Source organism: Herpailurus yagouaroundi, unplaced genomic scaffold (assembly GCF_014898765.1).
Source record: "Herpailurus yagouaroundi ecotype Mexico unplaced genomic scaffold, PumYag 530, whole genome shotgun sequence".
Taxonomy (NCBI): domain Eukaryota; kingdom Metazoa; phylum Chordata; class Mammalia; order Carnivora; family Felidae; genus Herpailurus; species Herpailurus yagouaroundi.
In genome coordinates, this window is record NW_024412747.1 from 8,504,117 (window position 1) to 8,532,044 (window position 27,928).

A 27,928-nucleotide genomic window follows, 5' to 3' on the forward strand; every position below is an offset into this window, starting at 1 on the left:
CAGGCTCCAGGCTCTGAGCCATCAGCACAGAGCCCGACGCGGGGCTCGAACCCACAAACTGTGAGACCATGACCTGAGCCGAAGTCAGATACTTAACCGAGTCACACAGGCACCCCTAACGGTTTTTCTTTTAAATGTTTATTTATTTTTGAGAGGGGGGAGGGGCACAGAGAGAGGGAGAGAGAGGATCCCAAGCAGGCCCCGAGATGACAGCAGACAGCCCGATGTGGGGCTCAAACTCATGAACTGTGAGACTGTGACCTGAGCTGAAGTCAGACGCCCAACTGGCTGAGCCACCCAGGAACCCCTAAAAATATTGGGATGGGGGCATCTGGGATTGTGGGGCATCGGACTTCAGTCAGGTTATGATCTCATTGTTGGTGAGTTCGAGCCCCACGTCGGACTCACTGTTGTCAGTGCAGAGCCCGCTTCAGATCCCGTCTCCCTCTCCTTCTCTCTCTGCCCCTCCCCTGCTCATGCTCTCTCTCTCAAAAATAAATAAAACATTTAAAAATAAATAAATAAATCAAATTTTGGAATGGGTTTTAGAAATGTCAAGGCTTATGAGAAGCCTTGGAACAGCTCGGCAAGAGCCCCATGAATTATTATTGTGCGTAACGCCCTGTGATAATGATGCCATCCACGGCGACATATGTCCCTGTGCTTCTGGCTCAAGGACGTTCTGTTTCTGCAGATACTGTGGCCAGCTACTGGCAAAAGAAATATCGGCTTTGCAAAAAACAGACTGACTTTTATATATTTCTACCAAATGCAATAATAGAGATAAACTTGGGACAAGGTTTCTGTGGGACTCTTTTCTGACTTTGCCCAGGACTTTCAACCAACCAACTGAATGCTGCTCGGCGAGGGTGATTTTTAAAAACTTGTAATTATTGAACACAGCATGCACGTTCCGTGGACGGCACGATGACCCTTTTGTTTAGAAAAAGGGACTGGCATCTGTTTTCTATCAACGGTTTTCACCATCGTGCTCCTTGCTTCAGCAAAGGCCACCCTGTGCGCTCCAAGTGTCTTGTATCTGGAAGGCATCCTGCCACCCCTTGGAGCAGAACACCGTGCATGCTCTTTGAGCAAAGAGAGCTGGTATCGCGTGCTAACAGACAGATGCTCAGGACGCCCTTCGTGTATCCACAAAAGCTAAGCCTATTGTGACCGAGCAAAGGGATCTAAGGAGCACGTATCTTGGGTCCGATTTCCTTTCCTCCCTGCTTGTGGTCCACACACGTCAGAGACAGAAGGCCCAAACATGAACGTGGGCCAGAAGCTGTGCTGGGCACTTGGGGAACACAGAGGTGGGTAGGACTTGACCCCGTCCCCGCCGGTAGGTCATTCCTGGTCTACAGGGGACACCCACAGTGGGCAGGAGTGCACGCACAGTAGAGGCAGTTCTGTGATCCAGCTAGGCTAGGGGATGGTTCCAAGCAAGAGGACAGCAGCCCGGCTCCGGGTTGCGTCCCGAGAACACGCGGAGAGGTGAGCAGGGCCCTACTGAGCTCTGGGTGTTTTCCCGGGAGCAAGGAGGAGGCCTGACTGTATTTGAAGCAGGAGGGTCACAGAGCACCTGTCATAGTTGGGAGCTGGGTGGGGGCACATGCAGACACGATTCCCCTCTGCACTGTGCTGTCAAGGAGCTCAGGAGAGGCCGGGAAGGGGACACGGGGCTGGGTGGAGAAATGGTGATGGAATCCACGAGCACAAAACATGAGGTGTGTGCAGAGTGGGATGAAAGTACTGAGTGCCAAAGACGCCAATGTTCAAGTCCAAACAGAGGAGGAGAGCACGGACGTGGGACTGGCAAGGGTGGCCGGGAAGGCAGGGGAAAGCCAGAGGGTAACCGTGCCCAGAGCGAAGGAGTGGGTTCATAAAGGAGGCATGGCCGGGAGCCTCCGGTGCTGCAGAGACCTCCCACAGGAGAAAGACCCCGGTGTCCCCAGGGCTGGGGCTGTCCCAGCACAGGTGCCAGCACAGTGGTGGGAGGAGGAAACTCCTTCCAGCAGTGTGTTGAGAAGTGAGCACAGGGGAGACCTTCTGGGTGGCCGACTGTCTTTGTAGAACCTAAAAGGTCAACTGCGAGGGCCGACAGAGGAAGCTAAATCGTATGGATGGTTGGCTTCTGATGAGTTTGGAAGACAGAGGAGCATGTTGACATGCTGAAAGGAAGGTGGAGGACAGAGAACTTCCTAGAAACCAGGTCCTGATGTGGCCCGGAGAGACTCCTCTGGACGGTCTCCTTCTTCTCCGAACGCTGGGCTTTGTCGGAAAATCAGATCAGTGAAGTCTCAGGCTGACCGGCCCCACCTCATCTGCATCCTACCGGCCTCTCTGTCCACCCCATTGGACCAGGACTGAGCCACATGTGACTTGCCTTCAAAGCCCCAGAGTTAGAGAAGGAATCACATAATTGCACAGGGCAAGGCAGCCCAGAGAAGCTGAGTGATAGGGTTAGAATCACACAGCTAGCTGGAGGTGAACTGCAGACTAGAATACAGGTCTCCAGACTTTAAATCCAATGCCACTGCGTCACATGATCCTACATTTGTTCCACGTGGTTCAGCGGCCTGCCCCTGGAAAGAGCGATTTCCCTCCTGGCGGAGTTCTATGGGTGGTGCACAGAGAGAGCTCCTCCTTGAGAACATCACTGGGCTGTGTTCTTCCATCCAGGGCCACCATTCAGGGATGGCGGAAGAGTCTCTAAGTCTCTCTCTCTCCTATCTGTATTTCTTTCACGCACTCCCTCTCCCTCTCTTGTCCCCTCGGCTCTTTGTCCCCTTCCAGAAAGGCACTGCGGGGCTGGGAAAGTGCCCCAGGAGAGCATCAGTGGCAAGCACGGCCTCCTGCTGATTCACAGCTGTGGTGCCCCCACAGCCCCCACATTGGCACTTGGCAGGCCGTCTTGGCTGGCCATAGAATGGTGCTTTGTTACCAGGAATGATCCGGAGTACTGAGTCGAGCTGGCACCACTGACCCCAGGACTTGTGCCAATCGGCATCCTGCTCTGGTACTTTCTGAAGCCCCGGCACCTCAGGGCACTGCGTGGCTCCACACAGGGCAGGGCAGAGAAGAGCCTGGAGCATTTCAGATACAGGTGTCTCTGGCCCACAGCTCCCTCCCGGCAGGGTCTGAGGGGTTTGGTCTAAGGATCTATGGGAAGATTTTCACTCTCTGGGTTGCGTGCAGCTCTTTGCATGTGACCACAGGGCTGCAACTGATGTCAGGGCTGGGTGGGGGGGGGGGGGGGGTGCGGGCAGCCCTGTGAGCAGAGACAGTGGGGAGGTAGGTCAGCTCTGCTCTCTGAGGTCTCCCTCAGAGTCCATGCATGTCTTTATTTAGAGAATCCCCCCCCCTTACATTGTCCTTTATTGAGGGCTTACAATGCATCAAACACTGCTGTCACGTACAGGAATTTCAGTCCATCGGCCATTGTAGACTTTGCATCCAGCAGAGTTAAAATACTTGGGGCACAGCCACCCTTCGTGTGCAAAGCTGGCCCAGGTCAGCAGGCAGCTGCTTGCACACAGGGGAGGAAGTCCTCGCTGCATGATAATATGTATCCTCCTCTCTGGACCTGAAATCTCACCGAGGAACATCACTCCTTAAGCTTAAAGCTCTCATGGTGCTTCAAAATGTCAATACTTGCTTTACAAGTTTACTTATTTTTGAGAGAGAGAGAGAGAGAGAGAGAGAGAGAGAGAATACCAAACAGGCTCTGCACTGTCAGCACGGAGCCTGATGTGGGGCTCGAACTCACCAGCCATGAATAATGAATGACCTGAGCTGAAACCAAGAGCGGGACGCTTAACCGACCGAACCACCCAGGTGCCCCAAGATGATAATAACTTTTAAGTGTCATTAGTCATTTATACTATTATAAGAATAATTTTCAGGTTACTTGATAGCATGATAGAATTTCAAGGTTGAGAAGGACTCCACTTCTTCCAGCCAGGACTTGAATACCTTTATTCAGCTTCTGCTCAAACAGGGAGCAGTCAGGATTGTGTTCATCACTCTCAGCTGCCCGGTTTGGGTTGTTTAAAAATCTGTTTCACGGGGATGAGAAAACCAAACGTGTAGGGTTGCCTGAGCATTAAATGAGCTCTTTGTAAAGTATGACTTGATATTTTGAATGAGTAGGGTGAAATCAGAAAACAATCTTCTTTTTTTCTTTAAATGAATTTATTTTTGAGAGAGAGTGTGTGAGCAGGGGGAGGGGCAGAGAGAGAGGAGAGAGAATCACGCTATCGGCGCAGAGCCTGACGCGGGGCTCGAACTCACGAACCGTGAGATCATGACCTGAGCCGAAATCAAGCGTCAGACGCTTGACTGACTGAACTACCCAGGTGCCCCAGAAAGCAACCTGATTTTTGTCTTTCATTGTCATTCAAAGACTAGGTCTCATTCATCCCCGACCCTGGATGAGAAGTAGGGTGGGCCTCTTGCCGTCACTGGTCTTCCCCAGGAAATAAATCCGCTGGCATTGGAGGTCAAGAAACACACTCTCCATACAGTAATTAAAATGTCTTGTCCAAGGTTCAGATGAGCAATTTGAAGCTGAATCCACTGAACACGGGGGTCTAAGCAAATGTCCATGTGGTTGTTAATGATTTGGGGTATCACCCTCGCAGTCAGGGAAGGAGTGGGGACCTGTCTGGAAATATACCTATTTCACTCAACCAAGCTGATGTCTCTACTACTAAAAAGTTGGAAATTAACGGACAGATTAGCCTACTTAAATGTACTCAAACTCAGCTCAAACTGTGTTTTGTGAAATTGATGGCTACCGCCCTAAGAACTCTTGTCCCATCAAAGGTGAGTGAAAGCACGTATTCTTGAAACTAAGAAAAAAACACGAACACGCATTATCATTTTGACTGAATTAACAGAAACCAGTCACTAAGGTCGATGGTAATTAATTCACTATTATTTCTCTGCTTGTGCTCTCTCTCAGGTCTCTCTCTGGTCTCACAGATCATGTACTTTTTACTAAAGTCTTTATCGAGGTATTTATTTATTTATTTATTATTTTATTATTTATTATTTATATATAGAGAGAGAGTGAGAGACCGTGCGTGCGCATGCGAGCAGGGGAGGGGTAGAGGCAGAGAGAGAGAGAGAATCTTAAGCAGGGTCCATGATCAGCGTGGAGCCTGACTCGGGGCTCGATCCCATGACTCTGGTACCATGATCTGATCTGAAATCAAGAGTCAGATGCTGAATGACCTGGGCCACCCAGGCGCCCCTCTTGAGGTATAATTTAAACATCACAAAACACACCCACTGTAAGAGTACAAACAAATGCTCCTTAGTAAATGTATAGAGTTTTACAACCATTGCCACCATCCAATTTTAGAATATTTCCATCACCCCACACTGTTCTCACGCTATTCCGTGAATCCTCACTTCCATTTCTAGCCCCCCAGCGACTGCAGATCTGTTTTTTGTCTCTACGGATTTGCCTTTCAAAAGAGTTTTATGCACATGCGAAATTGAAAAAGCATATATCAACAGTTTATTTTACAATATTTACATTTCATTGTGATGAATTTTGTTAAACTATTCCCCAGTGATGGGTTGGGTTCATTTTTCTTTCCGGCTTTATAAATAAATCTTCTACGGAGCATCATATACAAGTCTTGTGTGTGTATCATGTATTTTCATTTTTCTTAGGTAGGTCATTGAGAGTGGATTTGCTGATGTACATGGTAAGTATGTGTTTAACTTTTAAAGGAAACCCAACTGTTTTTCAAGTAATGGTACATTACTTTCCCCCCAGCAATGGATGAGGGTTGCAGTTTCTATACATCTTTACCAGCACTGGGTGTTGTCAGTCTTTTTCATGATAACCATTCCAGTGGGTCTGTGTGGTATCCCACTATGGCTTCAATGTGACAATGTGTGCATTTCATTAATGACTGGTGACATTCAGCATCTTTTCATGTGCTTATTTCCATTGGCATATCTTCTTCAGAGAAAGGTCTGGTGAAATCTTAGCCCATTTAGAAAATTGGGTTGTTTACATTAAAAAAAAAATTTAAAAAGGGGAGGGCACCTGGGTGGCCCAGTTGGTTAAGCGTCCAATGTCAGCTCAGGTCACGATCTCACTGTTCATGAGTTTGAGCCTCTTATCGGGCTCTGTGCTGACAGCTCGGAGCCTGGAGCCTGCTTCGGATTCTGTGCCCCCTTCTCTGCCCCTCCCCCACCCTCTCTCAAAAAGAAAGAAATATTTAAAAAAATTAGAAAATCAGGTTGTTTGTTTCCCTATTGAGTTGTAGTTCCTTACATATTCTGGAAACGAATCATTTGTCAGACGTCTGATTTGCAAATATTTTCTTCCAGTTTGTGGCTTTTCTTTTTATTATTATAATGGTGTCTTTTGAAAAGCAAATATTTTAATTCCAATGAAGTCTAACTTGCCAAAGTTTTCTTTTATGAATTGTGCTTTTGGTGCCATATTTAAGAAAGCTTTGCCTAATTTAAGATCACAAAGAATGACTCCTGTGCTTTGTTTTAAAAGATTGATCATTTCAGTTCTTACATTTAAGTATGACATATTTTGAGTCGATTTCCGTATATGGTATGACATGACTGTTTTTGTTTTTGTATATAGCTATATGGATATTCAATCATCCCAGTCCCATTTGTTGAAAAGACTATCCTTTCCTCCATCGAATTGATTTGGCACCTTTGTAAAAAATCAATCGACTATAAATGGAGGCGTTTATTTCCTGACTTCTGCTCAATTTATCTGCATGTTTGTCTTTAAGCCAAAACCATACTCTATTGATTACTATAGCTCATACTAAGTTTTGAAATCAAGCAGAGTAAGTATTCTTACTTTGTTCTTTAGGTAGATTTTATGCACAATATTCAGGAATTCTTGTTGTGCACAGATTCAGGTCATCTATGAATCTGTCAATAGGTTTACTCCTTCCTTTACAGTCTGTTTGCATTTAATGGCTTTTTCTTGCCTCTGTTACACTGGTAGAACCTCTAGTGTAGTGTTGAACAGAAATGGTGAGCACTGATATCTTTGCCTTATTCCTGATCTTTGGGGGAAAGGATTCAGCCTTTTACCATGGCTCTTACCAGTAAGTATGACAGTTGTGGGTTTCTTTTAACTGCCTTTTGTAAAGTTGAGAAAGTTTCCTTCTACTCTCAGTCTTTCAAGAGTTTTGATCATGAATGATGTTGGATTTTGTTCGGGATTTTTCTGCAAATGTTAAGATGATCATGAAGCTTTTGTCCTTTATTCTCTTAGTGTGGAGTATTACCTACATGCATTGAAACTTGTTTGATTGCCTAGTATATGATGTAACCTGGAGAATGTTCCATCTGCTTCTGAAAAAATGTGTACTTATTTTAGATAGAGTGCTCTAAAATGTCTATTAGTCAAATTGCTTGGTAGTGTTATTTAAGCGTCTGCATCTTTGCTGATTTTCTGTCTAGCTGTTCTATCAATTACTGAAGTGGGATATTGAAATATCTAATTGTTAGACTGTCTATTCTTTCAATACTATGCATTTTTGCTTCATAAATTTTGAGGCTCTACTGTTAGGTAGTGTTACGTTTATAATTGTTATATATTCCTAATGTATTCACACTTTATGATCATGCAATATCCTTCCTTGTCTTTAGAAATACTTTTTTCTGGAAGTTAATTTTGTTTGATAGTAATATAATCACTCTGGGTCTCTTATGGCTACCATTGGCCTGGTATACCTTCCTCATCATTTTACTTCTAACCTATTTGTGTCTTTTTGTGTGAAGTGTGTCTCATGTAGACAGTAGCCATTGAATCTTATTTTTTTAATCCATTCTGATAATCACTGCCTTTTGATTATAGTGTTTATCCATTTATATTTAATATTATTGATGTGGTTGGACTTCGGTCTGCCATTTTGTTTTCTATTCCTCATTTTAAAAATATGTTCCCCCTTACTGCTTTTGTGCTAAACAACTTTTTTCTAGGTATACCATTTCAATTCCTCTGTTGCTTTACTTCATTTTTGTTATTTTCTTAGAGGTTGCTTTACAGATTAAGATATGCATATAACTTATACCATCTACCTCGGGTTAATACTTGCTTAATTTCAGTAAAATATAGCAATATTGTTTCAATATATCTCAATTTCCTCCCTTTCTTTTGTGTAATTATTATATCTCCAAGAATGCTATAAACCCAAGGATATAGTGTTATAATTATCGTTTTATATAATCTTACATCTTTTAACAAAATTAAGAGAAAAGAGAAAAGAGGTTTAGAAAAGAGAAAACATATATGTATAGTCTTCTGTCTTTGCCCACAGGTACCATTTGTAGTGCTGTTCATTTCTCCTGACACATTCGAGTTACCACGTGGTGTCAGACCAACAGATCAGGAGACAGTTGCTATTGAAAAGGTAACTTGTTACACTCACAGATCCCAAGAGGAGGGGGCCTGCCATGTAGGACCATACAGAGACCCCCCGGGATTGCTCAAGAAGTAGAGGGAGCAAGAGGCAAACATGGGCGAGAGTCTTAACTGTGGTTTCCATGGGAAGAATGAGTGAGGCAGAGTAATTTCAGCAGGCTCTGGGGCATAGGGGTGCCCCTAGTTGTATGGCACCTGGCCCCGTGGTGATTAGGGTGGGGGGGGGTTGGGTAGAGGCCTGGAGTGTGAAAGCCCCATAGAGGAGATGGTTGGGGTGTGGGCTCTGGATTGGGTGGCTTGTCAATGCAAGTTGTTTGCTCTCTCTGGGAATTGACTAGCCCCGAAAGGGGCAGTCCCCCCCCCAGGGTCAGCAAGGCCTCAATGTGTCAATGATCAAGTGCAAAAACTAGAAAATATGGCTGTTGCACGTCGCTCCTGTCCTGCATCCATTGCTGGGTGAGCTCAGGGAAGGGTTGGGAAGCGAGAGAGAAGACCGTGTTGCCTTGACACCTTCAGCCAGGGGGCAGGGCTCTTGATGAGGTTTTGTTTCTACCTTCATGTTCATCCCAACCATGCTTCCTCCTTCCCTCTCTGAACACCTTTCCATGCCACCTCACCTGCCACAGGTATATAAATAAGAAAGCGAGACCTAGCATTTACTGAGGCAACATCTTATCATTATTTTCCATGATCCAGTTTGGTGGGATTTTCCTATGCAGGGTCAGGGAGCTAAAACAAGGCTTCTCCACCCTGTTCTTCCGCCATCATGGTGGAAATGAATGCAATCCAGTCTGACCTGAATCTGGACTCCTGAGAAGAAATAACGTTGCCTTTGGCATTTCTGACCCAAAAGCTTTAGACACAAAGAGTGTCTGGACTGGATGGAGAATTAGTTACCACCTCTTGGAGGAGGAAATAGAGATTTTCGTGTTGTTCCGCTCCTACAAGTAAGCATCCGGAATTCCCTGATGTTTGCCCCCAGTAAGCAAACACACCTAGGATGAAGAAAATGCTTAATTATGACATCACACCTTTCCCTTCTCATCCCCAACGTACTTACAAAAACATTGTCCTGTGGCGCCTGGGTGGCTCAGTTGGTTAAGTGTCTGACTCTCGATTTCGGCTCAGGTCATGATCTCAGGGTTTGTGAGTTCAAGCCCCACAGCAGGCTCTGCACTGACAGGGTGGAGCCTGCTCTCCCTTTCTCTCTGCCCCTTCCCCACTCGTGCATGCACACACATTCTCTCTCTCAAAATAAATAAGCTTAAAAACAAAACAAAACAAAAACAAAAACATTGTCCTGTGTCGGATGTTTGGGTATAATGATGGATGCTCCGTTGAAGCCAGGGTTCTATGCACCAAGTTACACTTTGGGTAATTAGTAGTGGGAAGAGGTGGAGAAGGAAAGGGGAATGCCTGAGCCTGAAGGTAAGGCACCAGCCATCTTCGGGAAGTGATTGTACAGAGAAATAGCAAAAAATCCGAGGTCAGAGCTGTGTCCATTTCATTCTTCCAAGATCAAGATGGTGGGGCAGGGGGAGGAGAAGGTTGGGTCATGAGAGGAGAGCTCTACGCCAAGAAACGTTCTGAAGTTCGTGGTCCAGAAGTCAAGACTCAGCCGGACAGAGCGCGTCCTTGCCAGGGAAGCCTCAGATGTTCATTGTCAGCTTGATGAACTGGGAACAAAAAGGAGAAAGAAAGAGAAGGGCTGGTTATCCCTCTAGGTCCCCGCCAGCACTGGCCTGTTGAGTCCATGGCAACTCTGCTATGCGATTGCCTTGCCTGCGAGTATGGACGTCTGCTTCGACATGAAATATTAAAAAAAAAAAAAAAAGAATCCTCAGCACTTTGTTTTCCCAGAGGTCCTGAGTTCTCAATTGGCTCAAGTCAAGTGCAGACGGTGAGAGAGAGGGAAGTGTGCTTTCTCCTGGCAAAGCAGACAGCCTTCCTGAGGCTCCTCAGCCGTTTCCCCCTCACGGTGAGGACACAGGTGGTCCTCCATCATGCGGAGGCTGCGGGCTCAGCATCCGGGCTCTTTACAAGTGAGCTGGTGGAGAAGTTGCGTGCAATTCTCATTTCCTCCACCCTGCCTCTGCCTCCCCGCCTCTCCACCCCAGCTTTCCTATCACAGCATGGTGACGTGGGGGACCGTGCTTGTGTGGGACGTTGTTTTCTCTCCTCTCTGCCCCTCTTCCTGGGCACAGCGCGTGCCGAGGCCAGGGTCAGGGAAGGCGGCTGGGTGAAGGATGACGCACAGGCTCTTTTAGCAGAGTAACTGTGGGTGGGGCCAACCCAGGCAGGGCAAAGATCCGTTGTTACCTAGGTGGATGGGAAGGGGGGGTCCCAACTGTGGCTCTTGAACTTGGCCGTATATTGGACTCATCGGGGAATTTAAAAAATATCAATGCTTGGGCATGCCTGGGTGGCTCGGTCGGTTAAGCATCTGACTCTTGACTTTAGCTCAGGTCATGGTCCTAGGGCTCTGGGATCGAGCCCCACCTCAGGCTCTGTGCTGAGTGTAGAGCCTACTTAAGATTCTGTCTCCCTCTCCCTCTGCCCCTCTCCCATGCTCTCTCTCTCTCTCCCTCCCCCACCCTTTAAAAAAATGTATCAATGCTTGTGCCCCACCCCGAGAGATTTGGACTTATTTGGTCTGGGTCATGGCCAGGCCACTGGGGTTTTGAAATCTCCCCCAGGTGATGCTAATGTGCAGCCGGAGTTGAGGATGATGGGCTTGAAGGGAGAGAGAGGGAGAAGACTCAAAGATCTTCGACATCTCCATGTTGTCTTGGAGGTGAATAAGGGGCCGGGGGCGGGAACTTACACGAGATGGCTTGGGTCTGCCGAGGGGAGGGCAGACAGGAAAGAGAGCTCGTTCCAGCCCCCACACCTGTGGACGCTTGGTTTGGAAATGACACCTTGACACTGAGACAGTGGGATGCTTCTATCATGCTTCTGGTGGCCTTTGGCTTCGAGGCCTTTGGCTAAGAGGGTATTGAGTACCACACCTGCCCACTCTCCCCCCGCACTGGGGACAGGCGGAAACTGTCCCTGGCTTAACAGAGGCCAAACCCTGACGAAACTGAGAAATCTGTCTAGGAGTCCCTCTTGTGTTTGTAAAGGACCAGGGTGAGTACCGCACGTCTTTCTTTGGAATCCTCAGGCTAAGGCCTTGATTTCTCTGCAAATGGTGACACTGAGGCACAGGGCAGGTGAATGCGTCAAAGCACGGCCCACACGGCCATCAACCTCTTCATCTTGATAGTCAGTAAAATGCAACCCAAATCCAAAGTTGCTGTTGAATTTGGAAAGGAGCCGGGTGTCTGCGGTGTGAATGTGAAAGAGGGAGGGGAGGGGATAGGGCCCACGGTTGGGAAGGGGAGACAGGCTGCCTCCTTTGCTACTGTCAAGTTCAAGGGAAGGCAGAGCTGGAGCGGAAGACACGGGGAGGGAAAGGAAAATAATGGGAAATAAAAATCGTGGGAACCATTGGAGGAAAGCGCTCCATAATTTTCTCCCTCCCTGCCTTGGGGCAGGAGGATGACCAGCCAGCACTCGCAAACCTTAGTACGGGTAGGAATCCCTGGGGATCCTCCTAAAACAAGATCTGACTCAGCAGGTCGGGGGTGGGGCTTGGTCCTCTGCATTTCTTATTTGTTTGCGTGATTTTTTTTTTTTAGTTTTATTTATTTTGGCCACATATAACTGACATGGAACACCGTGTGAGTGGAGGACGTACAACGTGTTGATTGGATACGCTTATATGTTGCAGGGGGATTATCACCGTGGCATTAGCGAACACCCCTTTTAGGTCACGTAACGGTCATGTCTTTTTTTGTGGCGAGAATAGTGCAGATGGTGGTGTCTTTTAGCAACTCGGGGGCCTATGGCAGTCCTGTGGGCTGTCGTCCCCACGTGGCACTCTGCTGTTCCTAACCAGCTCGCCTCGGTTAATGCCCACGCTGCGGGTCTGCAGACCACGCTCTGGGTAGCGGGGAGAGGACTGTCTACACCTGGGGTGCCCCTTCCGAGCCTCTGAAACTCTGATCCGTGTTCTGCCCTCCATCGCTTTGGCTGTGGTCAGCCCCTGTCACTGGCACAAGGTGTGTCTTTCTCAGGGTTTTTGAGGTGTGTGCGCGCGTGTGCATAGAATCATGAGACCCGCAGGACGGCATGAGCAAGGGGAGTGAACAAATTGGAGGCTAGAAGGCAGAGAAGCAGTCAAGGTTTGCTGGCTCACTCTGTTCAGGTGATTAAGCTCTTTATGCCTCAGTTTCCACTTCTGCAAAACGGGGATGCTATGAATCCTTAGCTCACAGGGCTCTGGCAATGATCGCATGGACTGCTAACCGACGGGTCCCTAAACATATTAGCAAGTTTACTGTTGTCACTGCCCCCGGGGCTCAGTGTAAACTTCACATTCAGTCACGCATTCAGCAAGCGTTTACACAGCGTGGGCTCTGCCTCGCGCTGGCCGGTTCGTACCTCGTTTATGTTGAGATGAATGAACTCTTTGTTCTTTGTACTGAGCGCCTGGAACACCCCTAACGGGGAGAGACATGAGAAAGGCATCATTGTGGGGACGGTTCCTTCAACAGGTTCAAGGGTTTCCTGTGACCTTGGGGCCTGCCGGGCTGCTGGTGGAGGAACTGCTCCATCTGGTGGTGAGCACGGGTCTTCTAGAACAGCAGGCCAGACTCAGGCTGACTCCGTGGGGATCTCTCGCGCCTGGGGGAGGCTCTTGAATTCCTGGGATGGCGGAGCTGGTGGCCTGACCATTGGGTGGCACCTGTTGTCATCTACAATGTGCCAGTCAGCCGGCCAGCTCCCGGGCCCCAGACATCTCCCCTGTGCTAACTTTTTGGGGAGATACCGATCCCCTGCAATCTAGGGACCTCCTCCCGAGAGAAAGAACACACGTACGTAAAGTTTTGCCTGAGTCTTGAGAGCCGTTCAGCCTCCATGAGCCTCTTACAAGAACATGAGCCCCCAGCTGCTCCCACACATAGGAGCAAAGGTAGGACAGAGAGCCCTCTAAGCTGGACGCCATGGCTGAAGCGCTGAATAGCCTGGGGGTTACTTTCCTCTCTGGGCCTCAGTCTCCCCATCTTAGTCAAAGTGGCCGAGCCACTCAACCCCGGCTTCCCCTGAGAGTCACCCGGGAACTTGAGAAATACAGCAAAAGGGGGGCGCCTGGGTGGCGCAGTCGGCTAAGCGTCCGACTTCAGCCAGGTCACGATCTCGCGGTCCGTGAGTTCGAGCCCCGCGTCGGGCTCTGGGCTGATGGCTCAGAGCCTGGAGCCTGTTTCCGATTCTGTGTCTCCCTCTCTCTCTGCCCCTCCCCCGTTCATTCTCTGTCTCTCTCTGTCCCAAAAATAAAATAAACGTTGAAAAAAATAATAATTAAAAAAAAAAAAGAAATACAGCAAAAGGGGGGAAGGGTGGCTGTCCTAGAACAAAACAGACAGGGCCCGACAGCCCAATGCAGTTGGGTACCTCCCGAGACCGGCAAGCCAACGTGGAAAGACGGCCTGCGGAAGTTGAGCAGGGGCCAGGTCTTAGATGAGGTTGAGGGCTCGCTGAGAGCCTGCCTGTCAGAGATATCGACAAGGGGAAGGGACTCAATTTCTGAGGTCTGTTATTAAATAATTCAGGAAAAAAGGATGCGTTAGAAGGACGTCTGAAAGATCAGCAGAACGATCGTTGCTGAGGCTGGTATAAGGCCCTAGAACTCCCTGGGGGAATTTTTATAAATACTGACACTGTTTGTCACCCCCCGGATTCTATTCAGTTGGCCTCCCGGGCAGCCTGGCCATCACAAAACATTATTTTTTCTTTTAATCCCCTTCTCCTATTGTGCCCGTCCCCCCCACACTCCCAGGTCATCAAAAAATGCTAGCCCTTCCCCGGGGGCGGGGAGGGGCTTTGTAGTGGGTGGCAAAGTTTGGAAACACTGGTGCAGGGCACATGGGGACCGATTGTCATTCTTTCTACCTATGTATGAGTGAAAATTTCTAGAGTAAAAAGTTTAAATGATCCTGGGGTAAAACCCTAGCCTTGATATTTTAAAAACGGTCTCCAGGTGGTGAATCTAACGTGAGGATCCCGGAGTAGAGGGTGTTGGGGCAACCGTACCTTCCCCCTGATAGTCCTCTGTTGTAAGAACACGTTGAACACCCCTTGCTGGGAAGGATCGGCCCAAGGGGACTCAGGACAGGGGCAGTTGAGAGAAGAGAAGCTACCAAGTCTCATCATTTTTAGGTCGGTTCTGGCCACTGCGTGATTGTACTAAGTGACAATCTTTCAGGAGGCCTTCCTAAAATGCACCTCTTACCAGCTCCTGGTGACCGCCTACAGAAGGCGCAACCTCCCGGCTTGGCGTACAAGGCCAAGGACCTGCTTGCCTCTCTCAAAGCACCACGATCAGCCAGCAGAAGTGTCTTGCTTGTCTCCTAAGCCCAGCCCTCCCAGGGATGACAGCCTGGTGGAGACAGGCTTCAGCAGGGAGTCACCTGTGACCTAAGTGGCACAAAAGAAGCCGAGGGGGGAGCCCCAGCACCCTAGAACCGAGGAGCACGGACCCTGCCTTGGTTTAACGAGTGCCTTGAAGTCACCTAAGTGAGCACCCTTTAGAAAATGCTGAGCAGAACGGGGCCCTGATCTGTGGGGCCCAGCGCAAAATGGAAACGTGGGGCCCCCTGTACAAAAATGATTAAAATTCAAGATGGCAACGTCAAAGCATTAAACCAAGCGCGGGCCTCCTCAGGGGTGCGGGGCCCCGTGCGTCAGCGCATTTCGCTCCCCTCCCCCAACCCTGACAGCCACCCCGGTCCTGGGTTACAAGCCCCCGCATGCGTTTCTTTCAGCTTCAACTTTGTGACAGTGTGACAAGAAACTGTAAGCCCTAAGGACCCCCTGCACATAATCTCTTGAGGTAATGACTCTTGTCTGGGATAACTGGGTCAGCGTTCAGACAAGTGTTTGGACAAGACAATGTCGAGTATGAGACACAAAGGTAGGGTGGAGGGAGGGGGACGGAGGGAGAGGGAGAAGGGGAGGGACTCCCCTGGTTCTGTGTGCTGTGATAGATTTGACCTCAGATGGGGCCTTCCTCAGATAAGGGGCGGGGCCCCCCCCCCCCCCCCGCCCTGTGGCCCTGTCCTCCCCACGAGGACACTGTGAATGCACGCGAGGAGAATGGCTCTTAGCAAGCGGAAATGTGCTGGGCACATAACCCACAGGTCGTGCACGAAGACGCCCCCACCCCCACCCCTCGGTTAACCACACACAGCGCAGAGATCACACGATGACAGCCGTCTGTGGCCTGTCCTCGCCAGGATCTCTGGCAGGTTATCTCTCACCAGCTCCTGGAAGGGAGCCCAGGGGTCGTGGCCCCCCTCCTGGGGGCCCAGGGCCCCCGAGGACACTCACGGCTCGCGTTCTCCAGCCGGACCAGGCAGTTGAGGAAGTCATCAAAGCCCAGCTGGAGGTTCTCGTCTGTGTACCTGAGGACAATCAGCTGCAGGAGGCGACCGCTCAGCTGGAAGCCTGCGGGGAAGAGCGAGGAGACCCCAGCCGGTCAAAGGCCGGGCCCCGCGGGCGCACCTTTGGGAAGCGCGCAGCGCTCTGTCCGCAACGTGCGGGTTCTCAGGCCCAGCGGGGGGCCGCTGTCCTCAGACACTGCACGTCTCTACTAGCTGACGATGTTTCTGGATGTTTGGTTTACCCGGGAGGGAACCACATTAAAAACTCTGGCAGGGCCCAGGGGGCCTGTCTGTGAGGCATGCTCTGTGAGAAGCACCACGCAGCTTGGCAGGGGCTGTGGGTTGCAGTGGCCTCAAGGCCACGGCTACGTGCAAAGGACGGCCAACCCCAGACACTCAGACCGCCATGGTGGGGACTGCGGGGGTATGAGAGACGCCACCTGGATCCCGTCCTTTGTGTAGGGAGCTCGTAGATGTTAGGACTGAATCATCTGGTTTGGATTCAGTCTGCTGGTGACAAAGCCAGGGACAGGGTGGCAGATGGCGGAGGAAATCTGTGAGCTCCTCCCTGACCCCCAACCATGGGATCATCCATGATAATCACCGTCCTAGAGTGCAATTAGAGGCTTGGAAGCACCACGGCCTGCCACCAAAGGGCCACACGTACCCCCGCTTGGCCAGGAAGCTCGGCCAGAGGCTGAGAGAGGGGGTGAGGCTAAGTTCAGCCCTAGTGGGTACATTTGAAAGACTCCAAAATTGCACAGCAGTTTAAAACACAGGTCCCGGTGTGCGGGAGCGAGTCCTGAGCCCGAGGCCTGCCTCCGGCACTGACAGGGCTGTGCTCTTAAGAAGCATGAACTCAGGGGCGCCTGGGTGGCTCAGTTGGGTGAGCCTCCGACTTCGGCTCAGGTCACGATCTCACGGTTCGTGAGTTCGGGCCCCTCGTGGGGCTCTGTGCCCACAGCTCGGAGCCCGGAGCCCGCTTCAGGTTCTGTGTCTCCCTCTCTCTCTGACTCTCCCCCGTTCATGCTCTGTCTGTGTCTCAAAAATAAATAAACATTAAAAAAAAATATGGGGCGCCTGGGTGGCTCAGTCGGTTAAGCGGCCGATTTCGGCCCAGGTCATGATCTCGCGGTCTGTGAGTTCGAGCCCCGCATCGGGCTCTGTGCTGGCAGCTCGGAGCCTGGAGCCTGTTTCAGATTCTGTGTCTCCCTCTCTCTGACCCTCCCCCGTTCATGCTTTGTCTCTCTCTGTCTCAAAAATAAACGTTAAAAAAAAATAAAAATAAATAAATAAATAAATAAATAAATAAATAAAAGAAGCATGAACTCAGGTTAAAGACCGGCCACCCTCCAGGGCACCAGAAGCAAGTGGCTTCTAGTCTCTTCTAGGCTTTTCTTTACCTGTGGCTTTCAGGGCAGTCCGCAGCTCATAGGAGGACATGGTGCCAGACTTGTCAGCATCGAACTGAAGGAACAGGTTCTACAGGGAGGACAGAGGCATTGAGATCCAGAGGGCGCCCAGGGGCGCCAGCCAGCGCCAGCCAGCGCAGGAGGACAGACTCCTCACAGGGTCGGGCGAGGCCTTCAAAACAGACGGGTCCCTGTGATTTCCCTTTTCAATTTGGGCGCCAGCGCTGTGGTACTTTGCTAAGCCTGAGACGTGATCTTGGGAATGGAAATTCCACCATAATTACTTCCCTTCTGCCCTCTCCTGGCCAGCAGCACCTTGACCGTTTAGAACCCCCTCCTGCTCTAGGCTCGCGCAATCCCCAGAGGCCAGGCCCCGGCCGAGTTACTTACTGTCCACTTCTGCAGCTTGTCCCAGAACACTTTGAACTCCGCGAACTCCAGCTTCCCATTGCCACTGGTCTGTGCCAAGAGCATTAAGGAAGGAAGGGAAGAAGGCAGGTGAGCCGGGCTTCAACCCAGTGCCTCGTAGGACTCCAGAGATGAAGGGGCAAGGGGCTGGCCCCAGGGGACTGGGGACACAGATCCAGGGCTCTTAGGGAGGTGGCTTAATTACAAACCATGCATCTCTGAAGAATGAAAACTGCAGGGGTGAGATGGGGAGGGCACCAGAAGGCTCGAAAAAGCACATTATAAAAAAAACTCCCTTTATTCTCTTAGAGAGGACCCCAAAGTGGTAACAAGATCCCCAAGTCCCTTCAAAACCTTCCCCCCACTGGCCAGTTCGGGCCTCTTGATTCGGTTCCAATTCTAGGGGCGGCCATCTTGGGTTGTTCCCTGAGGAGACGCCTATCCTACCCGTGAAGGAGGCCACATTCTAGAAAGGTCCGCACTGCAGGAAAGCACAGCTATTTCTGCCCATGAATTTGGAAGGATACGTCCATTAGAGAAATGATGTTTTTACAGGAAATCAGGCTGAGCTTCTTGAATTTGACGTCCTTTTCTGAAATCACACACAAAAGCAGAATTCATGGGACATGTGATAAGATAAACCTATTTCCAGCTGCTGGAAGTCCTACGGTGTGGTCAGATCTGGGGCTGGTGAGGGGGACACGTGGTCACTCCCAGGATGCTGGTGACAGTGGAAACTGACAAGGCCTTTTGTGAGGAAAATTTGCTAAATATAAAAAAGATGCCTTAAAAATGGGGATATCTGGGGCGCCTGGGTGGCGCAGTCGGTTAAGTGTCCGACTTCAGCCAGGTCACGATCTCGCGGCCCGTGGGTTCAAGCCCCACATCAGGCTCTGGGCTGATGGCTCAGAGCCTGGAGCCTGTTTCCGATTCTGTGTCTCCCTCTCTCTCTGCCCCTCCCCCGTTCATGCTCTGTCTCTCTCTGTCCCAAAAATAAATAAACGTTGAAAAAAAAATTTTTTTTTAATAAAAAAAAAAAAATGGGGATATCTTTCCATTCCTTATCCTAGTTTTAAGACTCCCAAGCAAAGAATTACAAATTAAGATTTTTTTTTTTATCATTTGGTCATTAATAATGGCAAACATTTGGAACGGAAAGGGGCAACAATGCAAATGTCTCCCCATGAGGAATAAACGGCACCTGGTATATTCCTACAACGAAACATTATCTGGCCACAAAAAGGGATGCAGTGAACCTGGTAAATACTACAACGTGGATAGATTTTGTGAATGCTATGCTACGTAAAGAAGCCCATGAGGGGCGCCTGGGTGGCGCAGTCGGTTAGGCGTCCGACTTCAGCCAGGTCACGATCTCGCGGTCCGTGAGTTCGAGCCCCGCGTCGGGCTCTGGGCTGGTGGCTCGGAGCCTGGAGCCTGTTTCCGATTCTGTGTCTCCCTCTCTCTCTGCCCCTCCCCCGTTCATGCTCTGTCTCTCTCTGTCCCAAAAATAAATAAAAACGTTGAAAAAAAAATTAAAAAAAAAAAACGATAAAAAAAAGAAGCCCATAAAAAAGGACTCCCTATTACATGATTTTTTTTTTTCCTAAGTAGCCTTCATGCCCATTGTGGAGCCCAACACGGGGCTTGAACTCACGACCCTCAGATCAAGACCTGAGCTGAGATCAAGAGTTGTCGGATGCTTAACCGACTGAGCCACCCAGGCGTCCCACATGATTCTTTTTATATGAAAAGTCCAGAATAGGCCAGCCTAATAGAGACAGAAAGTAGATAGGTGGTTGCCATGGGATGGGGGCGATGGGAGTGACAGCTACTGGGTACAGGGTTTCTTCTTGGAGTGATGGAACGTTCTAAACTTGGTGGTGGTTGCACAATTTTCCGAACATCCTAAAACCCGTGGGGGGTGAATGGTATAGTAGGTGAATTATATCTCAAAGCTGTGACATTAAAAAATAAAATTGTCAAGGGGCACCTGGGTGGCTGAGTCGGTCGAGCATCCGACTTCGGCTCAGGTCATGATCTCGAGGTTCACGAGTTCAAGCCCCGCATCTGTGCTGACGGCTCAGAGCCCGGAGCCTGCTTCGGATTCTGTGTCCCCCTCTCTCTCTGTCCCCTTCCCCACTCGCGCTCTGTCTCTGTCTCTCTCTCTCTCTTTCAAAAATACATAAACATTAAAAAAATAAATAAATAAAAATTGGATCTATAATTTAATGACAATTATGTGTGTGCACATATAGCCACACACTGAGAGATACAGAGGACACATACATGAAGATACACACACGCATCTTAACGGTGGTTATTTATGGGCAGTTGATTATTGGTGGCTTTGGTCATTGTCTTGGGGCTTTTCTGACTATCTTAGAATTTTCTGCCATAACAGGCTTCGTTTTTGTAATCAGGAAAGAAACAACAAAAGCTAGTTTTAAAGTCTACCTAAGGCCAGCCCCGGAAAGCAGGGAACCTGGGAGAGCTGGAGGGGAGCCAGGAGGTCACAGGTCACACGTCCCCTTAGGAGCCCTGGGGTCCCCGATGGGTGGTGGGTATGAGCACTTACTCTTTCGCAGCACCGCATTTAAAACATATTCCAGTTTCTCTGCAGTTACCTCCATATCCTGTGGGAGGGGAGATAATTGCTTTTGATGGCCCATAGCACCTTCTTTGTTAGCTGCTTCCAGTTCTGAGCTTGATTTGGCTCAAGCAATAGCCCGGCCCTCAAGGACCTTGCCACGGGCCCGTGTGCCCACGTTGTGAGTGACTGCAGCCTGCTGAACTTCTCAGGGACTGTGGCCAACCCAGAAAGGACGGGAAGGCTGGGCCCCACAAGGCAAGCTTCCCCACTGAGCTAAAGTTCCCAGGTGCTTATGTCAGAGCACATTTATGTCTGGTTCTCCAAGCCTCTGTGCAGCAGAACTGCCTGGAGAGTATTAGAAATGCGGGCATGGATTATTCCCATGGATTATTTTCAAAACCTCCAGGGTGAATTTCAGAACCGCTTCTCTAAGGCCGTCTGCTCAGTGCACTAAATCCCGGCATCGAGGACACTGAGAAGCTGGTTAGAGATGGGGAGGTCCAGGCCCCGCCCCTGACCTCCTGGTGAGGAAATCTGCATTTTCCCAGGATGCTCAGGCGATGTGTCTGTACGTGACTGAGCAGCGTGGACTTAGGGCTCCTTCTGTCCAGGGTGTTGAACCAGCATGCGAAACAATCGTCTGTGAAGTTACTTCCGCACACACCTGCCCAGGTTCCACCCTGGAGCTTCTGAGGCCCAGGTGTTTTTTGGTCGTCAAAACAGTTGGAGAGAATCTCCTGCAACATTCCTCACTTCCCTTTCCAACCCGGATCTCCAGTTCCAGCAACTTCTGTCCCTCCTACGCTGGGAGGGGGTGCTCACCCAGGCCCGTCCTCCGTCCTCCGGATGGCATCAGATGCCGGAAGTTAACCATTCACTCCCTTCCCCACCCGGCCAATCAGCCCCGGAAGGAGAACGGATGGCCGCTTTGCCTGCACGGGTCCCCACTTTCCTCCACCCAGACTGTTGTCCCCAGGTCTCCCTGACCTCCCGTTTATGGCACTGCTTGAAATCCCACTGTTAGGGCTTCGACCCCAGGGGCAGGTGTCACACGGGTTTTACGATTCAGGAGCCCCATTGGGGCAGGAAGCTAATGAGGTCATTAGCACCGGCCATGAAATGGTTAACTCTATTTATGGCTACCAGGGAACACAGGTGGGGACAGTTTCTAGGAGAACGGAGGGGGCCGGGCCAGGAGATACCCAGGGCCCCCAACAAACAAGCTAAGTACTGAGGGGGCAGGGATGGGGTCGGGGTCAGAGAGCGGGAGATGAGGGACAGATCCTCTCCTTCCCCAGTGGCTGGCCCCGGCCCGAGCTGCCAAACCTGGCCACGCTGCTGATATCACTGGACAGAAATCATGTTTGTAATTTAACAGTGACGTCCAAGCAGCACCACCCTCCCCCGGAGCAGAGAGAACATTTTAATGGCGGTGGTGTATGGGTAGAGTTCAATGAGCCATGTCTTCCAAGCTGTCTCTAGCCTTTCACAGAACGCCTCTGGGCTGGGCTGAGCTCCTTTGGGTGCTATTACCCCACGGACAGTGGCAGACCGGCGTGAGAGTGCGGTGGGGGAGGCGGTCCTGAGAGCCGCTCAAGGGACTGGGGCTGGTCTTCCAAGTGACCTGGGCTGGCCTCACGTTGGAACTAGGTCCGCCAGGCCCCCGGGAGGCGTTGCTGACCAGCACCCTGCTGCATCCCTAGGCGGAGGAAACCAGGCCCCTGAGCTCTGCAGAGGATCAAGGCCGAGTGCAGCTTGCGGCCAGCCCTACCTCGCCGGCAACTTGTTCAAACAGGGCCCGGAACTGCAGTTGCTCCTCTGTCTCCTGGCCAGCTGGAGTCGGCTTCGGAGGCTAAAAAAGCAACCGGAGGAACTCACGTTGGGCCCCACGAGAAAGGAACTTGGCATTTGCTTTCCCAAAGAGATAGCAAGAAAAAAAGAGGCCCGCCCTGGAGACAGTGTGGCCCCGTGGGATACGCTGGGACCTTGCTGCTGTGTGGGGCGGGGTGGGGGTGGGGGACAGAACTGGCCACCGTCTGCGGCATTAGGAACAGCAGCCTGATTCCTTGCGACGGCTCTTGAGAGGGAGAGTCTGGAAGGACTAATTAGTGGGGCTTTGCAGGTAAGAGCGACAAAGGAGGCCAGAATCCTGACCGAGTTGGGGTTCCGGCCAGGATGGTCACAGCCCCCTGTCTGACCCTCACCACTCTTGCTGCTTGACTCTTACTTGCTTCACCATCTGTGTTGACAGGTGGTAAACTCTTCGAGGGCAGGAGTCTGTCTCTAGCCGGGAGCCCAGGGCCTCGTGCGTGGGAAAGAGCTCAGTAAACGTTTTGGGCGTTTTGTCCTGTGCGGATCCGAGCTGACTTGGGAAGCGTCAGACTGTTCCGGCTACACCTCAGCACCTCTCGAAAGTCTCAGAGCCCTTGGACGAGTATAAAACCCGCCCCTCCCTCTCGCCCTCCCCACACACGTATCGTCAGGAAGAAGTAACGTGTTGCCCTAAGTCCGCTGTAAAAGAATCCACCAGCTACTCTCGTTTGCCTCTTATCGCTTATTTTTCTTAAATTGAACGCGCTTTAAAGATAATTCACCCCCTTCGGAGGCAGCAGCCACCTCTCAGGGAACAGAGCGAGTTGGTCAGCACAGAGGAAGATCGGTCCAAACAGAGCTTCCTTCCGGGCACGTACCTCGTCCCCGTGCCTGGTCCTGGTGCGATACGAAAGACCTAGAAGGTACAAAGCCTCTTCTCCAGGAGGTTAGAATCGAGGTACTTACCTGATCGCAGATAAGACACTCCCCAAACTCCAAAGTTTTGAATGATGCTGTGACTGAAGGAAGCTTTCAGGACAGACACTGAGTCCCCCCCTCCAGAGTAACATGAGAAGGCTCACCTCGGGAAGGTCAATGTTCACATCTCCATCCATGTCCCTGGGTGGGGCGGGGAGGGGGGCAGAAAATACACCGACTCACTTGTGGATTCACTTCCTCCCTAGGATCTGCAGCACTAACGGGGCCCCAGAGGGCTTGGAAGGCCCTGGCCCATGGAAGCCCTTCTTTTTCCATGATGTTTATGTGTCACAGGGTCTGCAGACCCCCTGCGTTGACCTCCCTCTCTCTCCCCTATCACTCAGACCCTGCCCAGCATGAAAATGAGAGGGAGGCAGTGTAGCCATCAGCCAAGGAGAACTCGTAAATCCTGGACTTCTAGAAGTAAAAGAAACTACCAGCTACCACCCCCTGTTTCCTGGATGTGCTTTCGCAAGGGATATTTATGAAGTGAGGGTTGGGCTGTGTGTGTAGGTGCCTATGTTTGGGGAAAAGAGGAAAACTAATGGAAAGGTTTATTTTGCTGTTCACATATTTAGGGGAACCGATAGTGTTTGGAAAGCAGTAATATCGGCAGCAGGAGGGGGCTTCATCTTTTAGTGAGACGAAAACATTTGGAAGAATCCAATCTTCCAGAGGAAACTCGAAGCACTCCCCAAGAAAAACTGCTAAAAATTCAGAGGGAAGACCCATAATCAAACATTAAAATGGAGCCCAGATTGGGGGGTGGGCAGAACTGGCCACTGCCTGTAGCATTAGGAACTGCAGACTGAGTCCTTGTGAAGGCTCTTCAGGGAACAGTCTGGAAGGACTAATTTAAATTAGTGGGACTTTGCAGATAAGAGCGACCAAGGAGGCCAGACTCCTGACCCAGTTGGGGTCCCGGCCATCCCCTGGGCATGCACAAGAGAACCCTTTCAGAACTTTTTAAATTGTTTAAGATCCTCTCAAGAGCACGAGGCCAATGGCAGTAGAGGTCACTGTGGTTCTTCAGTTACTGAGCTACAGAGCTGGTGTGTATGCTCAAGATCACAGCAGACAAAAGTACTTCGTTTGGAGGCCCCTGGGTGGCTCAGTCGGTTAAGCATCCGACTTCGGCTCAGGTCATGATCTCACAGTTCATGAGTTCGAGCCCCACGTCAGGCTCTGTGCTGACGGCTCGGAGCCTGGAGCCTGCTTCGGATTCTGAGTCTCCCTCTCTCTCTCTCTCTACCCCTTCTCTGCTCACACTTTGTCTCTCTCTGTCTCTCAAAAATAAATAAATATTTAAAAAGAAAGTTAAAGTACTGTGTTCAGGGCAAACGTGAGTATGGACCCTACCTCTGCTATGTGTGAGCCTTCTATGAATGCCCGGGCTCTGATCTCACCCCACTGTTGGGGCAGGGAGCATAAAATGTGGGATGGGCACAGCCTGGTTTCCCTCTCTTGTTACGGCTGCCCACAAAAATCGCCCATCTTCACGCCTCTTGTACAGGTGCTCTTGCGTGAACAGACACGGGGAAATGTACCCTCAGCTTGCACTGGCATCTGGGAGAAGGCCGGAGGACAGCTCTCCAGCAGGATTTTAAAAAAAAAATTTAAGATCTTATTGCCCCTATTTAGCTGATGGGAAAGAACCACGCCTTTTGTAATCAGCTCGGGAAACCCAGCCATACTTGAGAACCGAGAGTATTCTCAACGCCCGCCACCAGTCCAACTCCATGCCACGAAACACAAGATAAAACCGGAGGCCACGAAGTCACCGCTGACTCCATCTTGTTTTCTCAGGTCGGTCCTCAGTGGGGGGTGCATCTAGCTCAAATACAGAATTCTCTGCGATCCCTCGAATGCCTCTAGAACGTCGCCCTGATGGCGAAAAGGGCAGCAATGGGAAATTTTTTCTTAGAAGTATCGATACGGTCTAATTTTTTGCTAAGCTGCTGCAAAGGGGAGGCGGCAGAAAGTCGGGTGTACAAAATGGAGGGCAGACTTGGGTAAGGTAAGCACTTGACCATTGGCTTTGGTGATTGTAAGTGCCTGACATTGCATTCTGGACTGTCGAGGCATCCATTTCAAAGACCCTCATCTCAAATAAACACATCGCGAGCGACATGGCTAGATAAAAAGCCCAGCTACCCCACCCATGAGGTTGCCCCTTTTTTTAGAAAGCTCCGGTAGACCATTTGACCCACTGCTTCCTTTGCCTTCAAGCATTTTAATTCACCAATAGTGACCCTTTTGAAACTCTAGGCTCCTACCCTCGACCCCAATAAAGGCAGAACCCCAGGCCTGTGCGCACGCTCTCTCTCTCTCTCTCTCTCTCCCCTCAAGATATTGCTGTGTGACTCCAGGGGTGCTGTGTATCTTCCAGAACTTGTGAGCAATAAACCTTGTCCTTTCCAAGTTCCCTGGGTCATTGCTGAGATGCGTCTGCCCTCAACGTTGGCTCCAGCCGGGGAACCGTCTGGGGGGGCTTGCCATGGGGAGTACAGGCCCAGGTGAGTGCCCTCAGATGTTCCTAGCTGATGGCATCACTGTCCCTAGGCTGAGACCGATGACCCCAAACAACTTGGCAATATTTATTAACTGACGCTGAAAGAGCAGGTCGTGCTAGAAACTTTCTAGAAACCTGTTCTAGAAGGAACTGGTCATTGTAATAGCCACCCCCCTTCACTTTGCTCAGAAATAAGTCCTAGCATTTCTAAATGTGGGTCCCACTCCAGAAGCTTCTTAGACATAGGGTTTGGAAAATGAAGCGCTCCACCCGAGGGGGTCTGGTGAGCATGATTCTGGAAGTGGTTGGAGAGAGCAGCTTTTCAGTGGCCTGTTTGAGGGAAGGTAGGAGCAGAACCAAAATAGAAATGTATCCCACTTTGCAAATGGGTGAAGAGACCTTCCTGCCTGCTTTCTCAGGTGCGTCGTGGAGAAGAGAAGAAAGGGGTCAAGGCTCCAACAGTCCCCTGGTGACTTCTCGGGGATTGAACCACTAAATGAAGAGGGATTCTTGAACCTGTTACTCACTGGGTGATAATTTTCTTCTCCGTAAAGATCCTCAGGCAGAAATCAGCTTCCTGATGGGGCTCAAAAGTGCTGGGTATCAGGATATACTCCCCAGGGGGCAGCTGGAAGCGGTCGGAGACTTCTCTCAGGTTGATGAACGTTTTGCTTCTGGCCTGGGAAGCATGGTACCTGAAGAAGTCTTTGTTCAGGTGTTCGTCTTTGCGGGGGCTCTGCAGTGGGAACGTAAGAGGGTGGTTCTATAAGGAGGGCCATTAGTCTTGGGTATTTGGACACAGTTTGGGGACTGACCATTGAGTCTCGGGCATGTGGCTGAGAATCCAGCACGTAGGTGGTGGTCTCTAAAGCTCAGCTCGGTTCCTACCCACCTGGTAAATGGCATAGCCAATGGTCAGCATGTCGGCACCAAACCTCTTGAGTTTCCTTCGATCTTTCTGCATCAGGGCTACAAGGAAAGTGCAGTCCTCCTGCCCCTCATCTTTCTCAATCAAGGACAGTTTTATCTGTGGATTGGTCCAGAAGGTATCTGCCATTGAAAGAAGTGAATTATTTCGCCTTCCTTTAGAAAAACACAAAGGACACCCCCCTACACACACACACACACACACACACACACACACACACACGCACCATCCACCCCCACCACAACCTCCCAAACCCGAGAAAATCATTCATTTCTTCTCTCCCTGTTCTGATGGCCTTCGTGCCCTACTTCCCATAATCCCAGTGAGAATGCCAAGTGCTCTTCCTTTTCATTTCCACCTTCTCTTGAACCATTTCCCACAGAACTTTTAAAAGACATTCTTCTGGGTCTACTCAACTACAGTTCCTTCCATCTTATTTTGTCCATGTGGTATTTCAAAGGAGAGTGCGGTGCCCTTGGAGTTGTGCAATTGGAACAGAATCCACCCCACTCCGGCTCCAAGGGTGAACACTGAGTGATTTATGTTCACCCCTGTTGCCTCAGACAACTGGAACAAAGCCAACCAGTGTGTAGCATTCACCAGGCAATATGGGCTCAAGGAATTCCCAGTAGAAGGGAGTTGAGGACCACTGTTGGATGACCCTCAGGAGCTCTCACTGTTCATGCAAAGGAGGGCTCAGGAAGCCCTGAATGCTGCTGCCAGCCCTCCTGTGACTCTCAAGAAATCCAGACTGAGGAAAAAGTCAACAGAAGGAAGAGGGCAGAGCGGAGGATTACAAACCAATGCGTTGACAGAACTATGCCTGAAGGCCACCCCGCTTCTCCTCTGAATTTTTCAGTTATGTAGGGGAAAAATCCCTTTTTATTGCTAAACTAGCGTGAGTTGTGTTTTCTATTATTTGTGATGGAAAAGAACCTAATTTGGAAAACAAGAGAGTTTCCTTGAGCAATTCTTATCCAACTTCCTGATCCTTCTTTAGAGCCCTCACCGGCTATCTCTGAAATCCTACCATCTAAACTCTACACTGCAGGCTTTCTCCAGGGTCCTGGCCCTGATCCACTGACGTACCCCAGGTTGGACTGGACACTTGGCAATGACAGAGAGTGACAGGTGGATGACCAACCTAGAAAATTGCGGCAGCCCCCGGCGGTGGAGCCCCGCACCCAGCTTCCTTGATGGACCGTCACCTCCCATTTGTGGACAGCATCCTCCTCCAGGGCGTCAGGAGTCAGGTTGCAGATTTCTACCTTGTGAAAGTGGGTCTTGAAGTCCCTAAACGCCATCCTACAACAAGGTGGAGAGACACCAAGGCGTAGGAGGTGATGGTGATGCCATGATCCACTCAATCGCTTAAT

The 27,928-nt window shown here is 50.3% G+C and overlaps 1 protein-coding gene across 2 annotated transcripts in view; it reads right to left on the minus strand.

Annotated features, from left to right (window-relative positions):
* Positions 1-9,721: 9,721 nt before the first annotated feature.
* The window catches only part of CAPN9 (calpain 9), a 45,811-nt gene continuing 27,604 nt past the window's right edge, over positions 9,722-27,928 (minus strand). For both annotated transcript variants that reach the window (XM_040464936.1, XM_040464935.1), the window contains 12 exons: positions 27,697-27,857; positions 26,517-26,674; positions 26,152-26,360; positions 23,217-23,253; positions 22,094-22,174; positions 20,308-20,365; positions 18,260-18,324; positions 17,715-17,783; positions 17,316-17,394; positions 15,860-15,976; positions 12,914-12,972; positions 9,722-10,104 (listed from right to left, as the gene is read on the minus strand). In XM_040464936.1, coding sequence (XP_040320870.1) covers positions 10,078-10,104; positions 12,914-12,972; positions 15,860-15,976; positions 17,316-17,394; positions 17,715-17,783; positions 18,260-18,324; positions 20,308-20,365; positions 22,094-22,174; positions 23,217-23,253; positions 26,152-26,360; positions 26,517-26,674; positions 27,697-27,857 — 1,120 coding nt within the window. In that variant the 3' untranslated portion in view covers positions 9,722-10,077. The remainder of the gene's footprint in view (positions 10,105-12,913; positions 12,973-15,859; positions 15,977-17,315; positions 17,395-17,714; positions 17,784-18,259; positions 18,325-20,307; positions 20,366-22,093; positions 22,175-23,216; positions 23,254-26,151; positions 26,361-26,516; positions 26,675-27,696; positions 27,858-27,928) is intronic.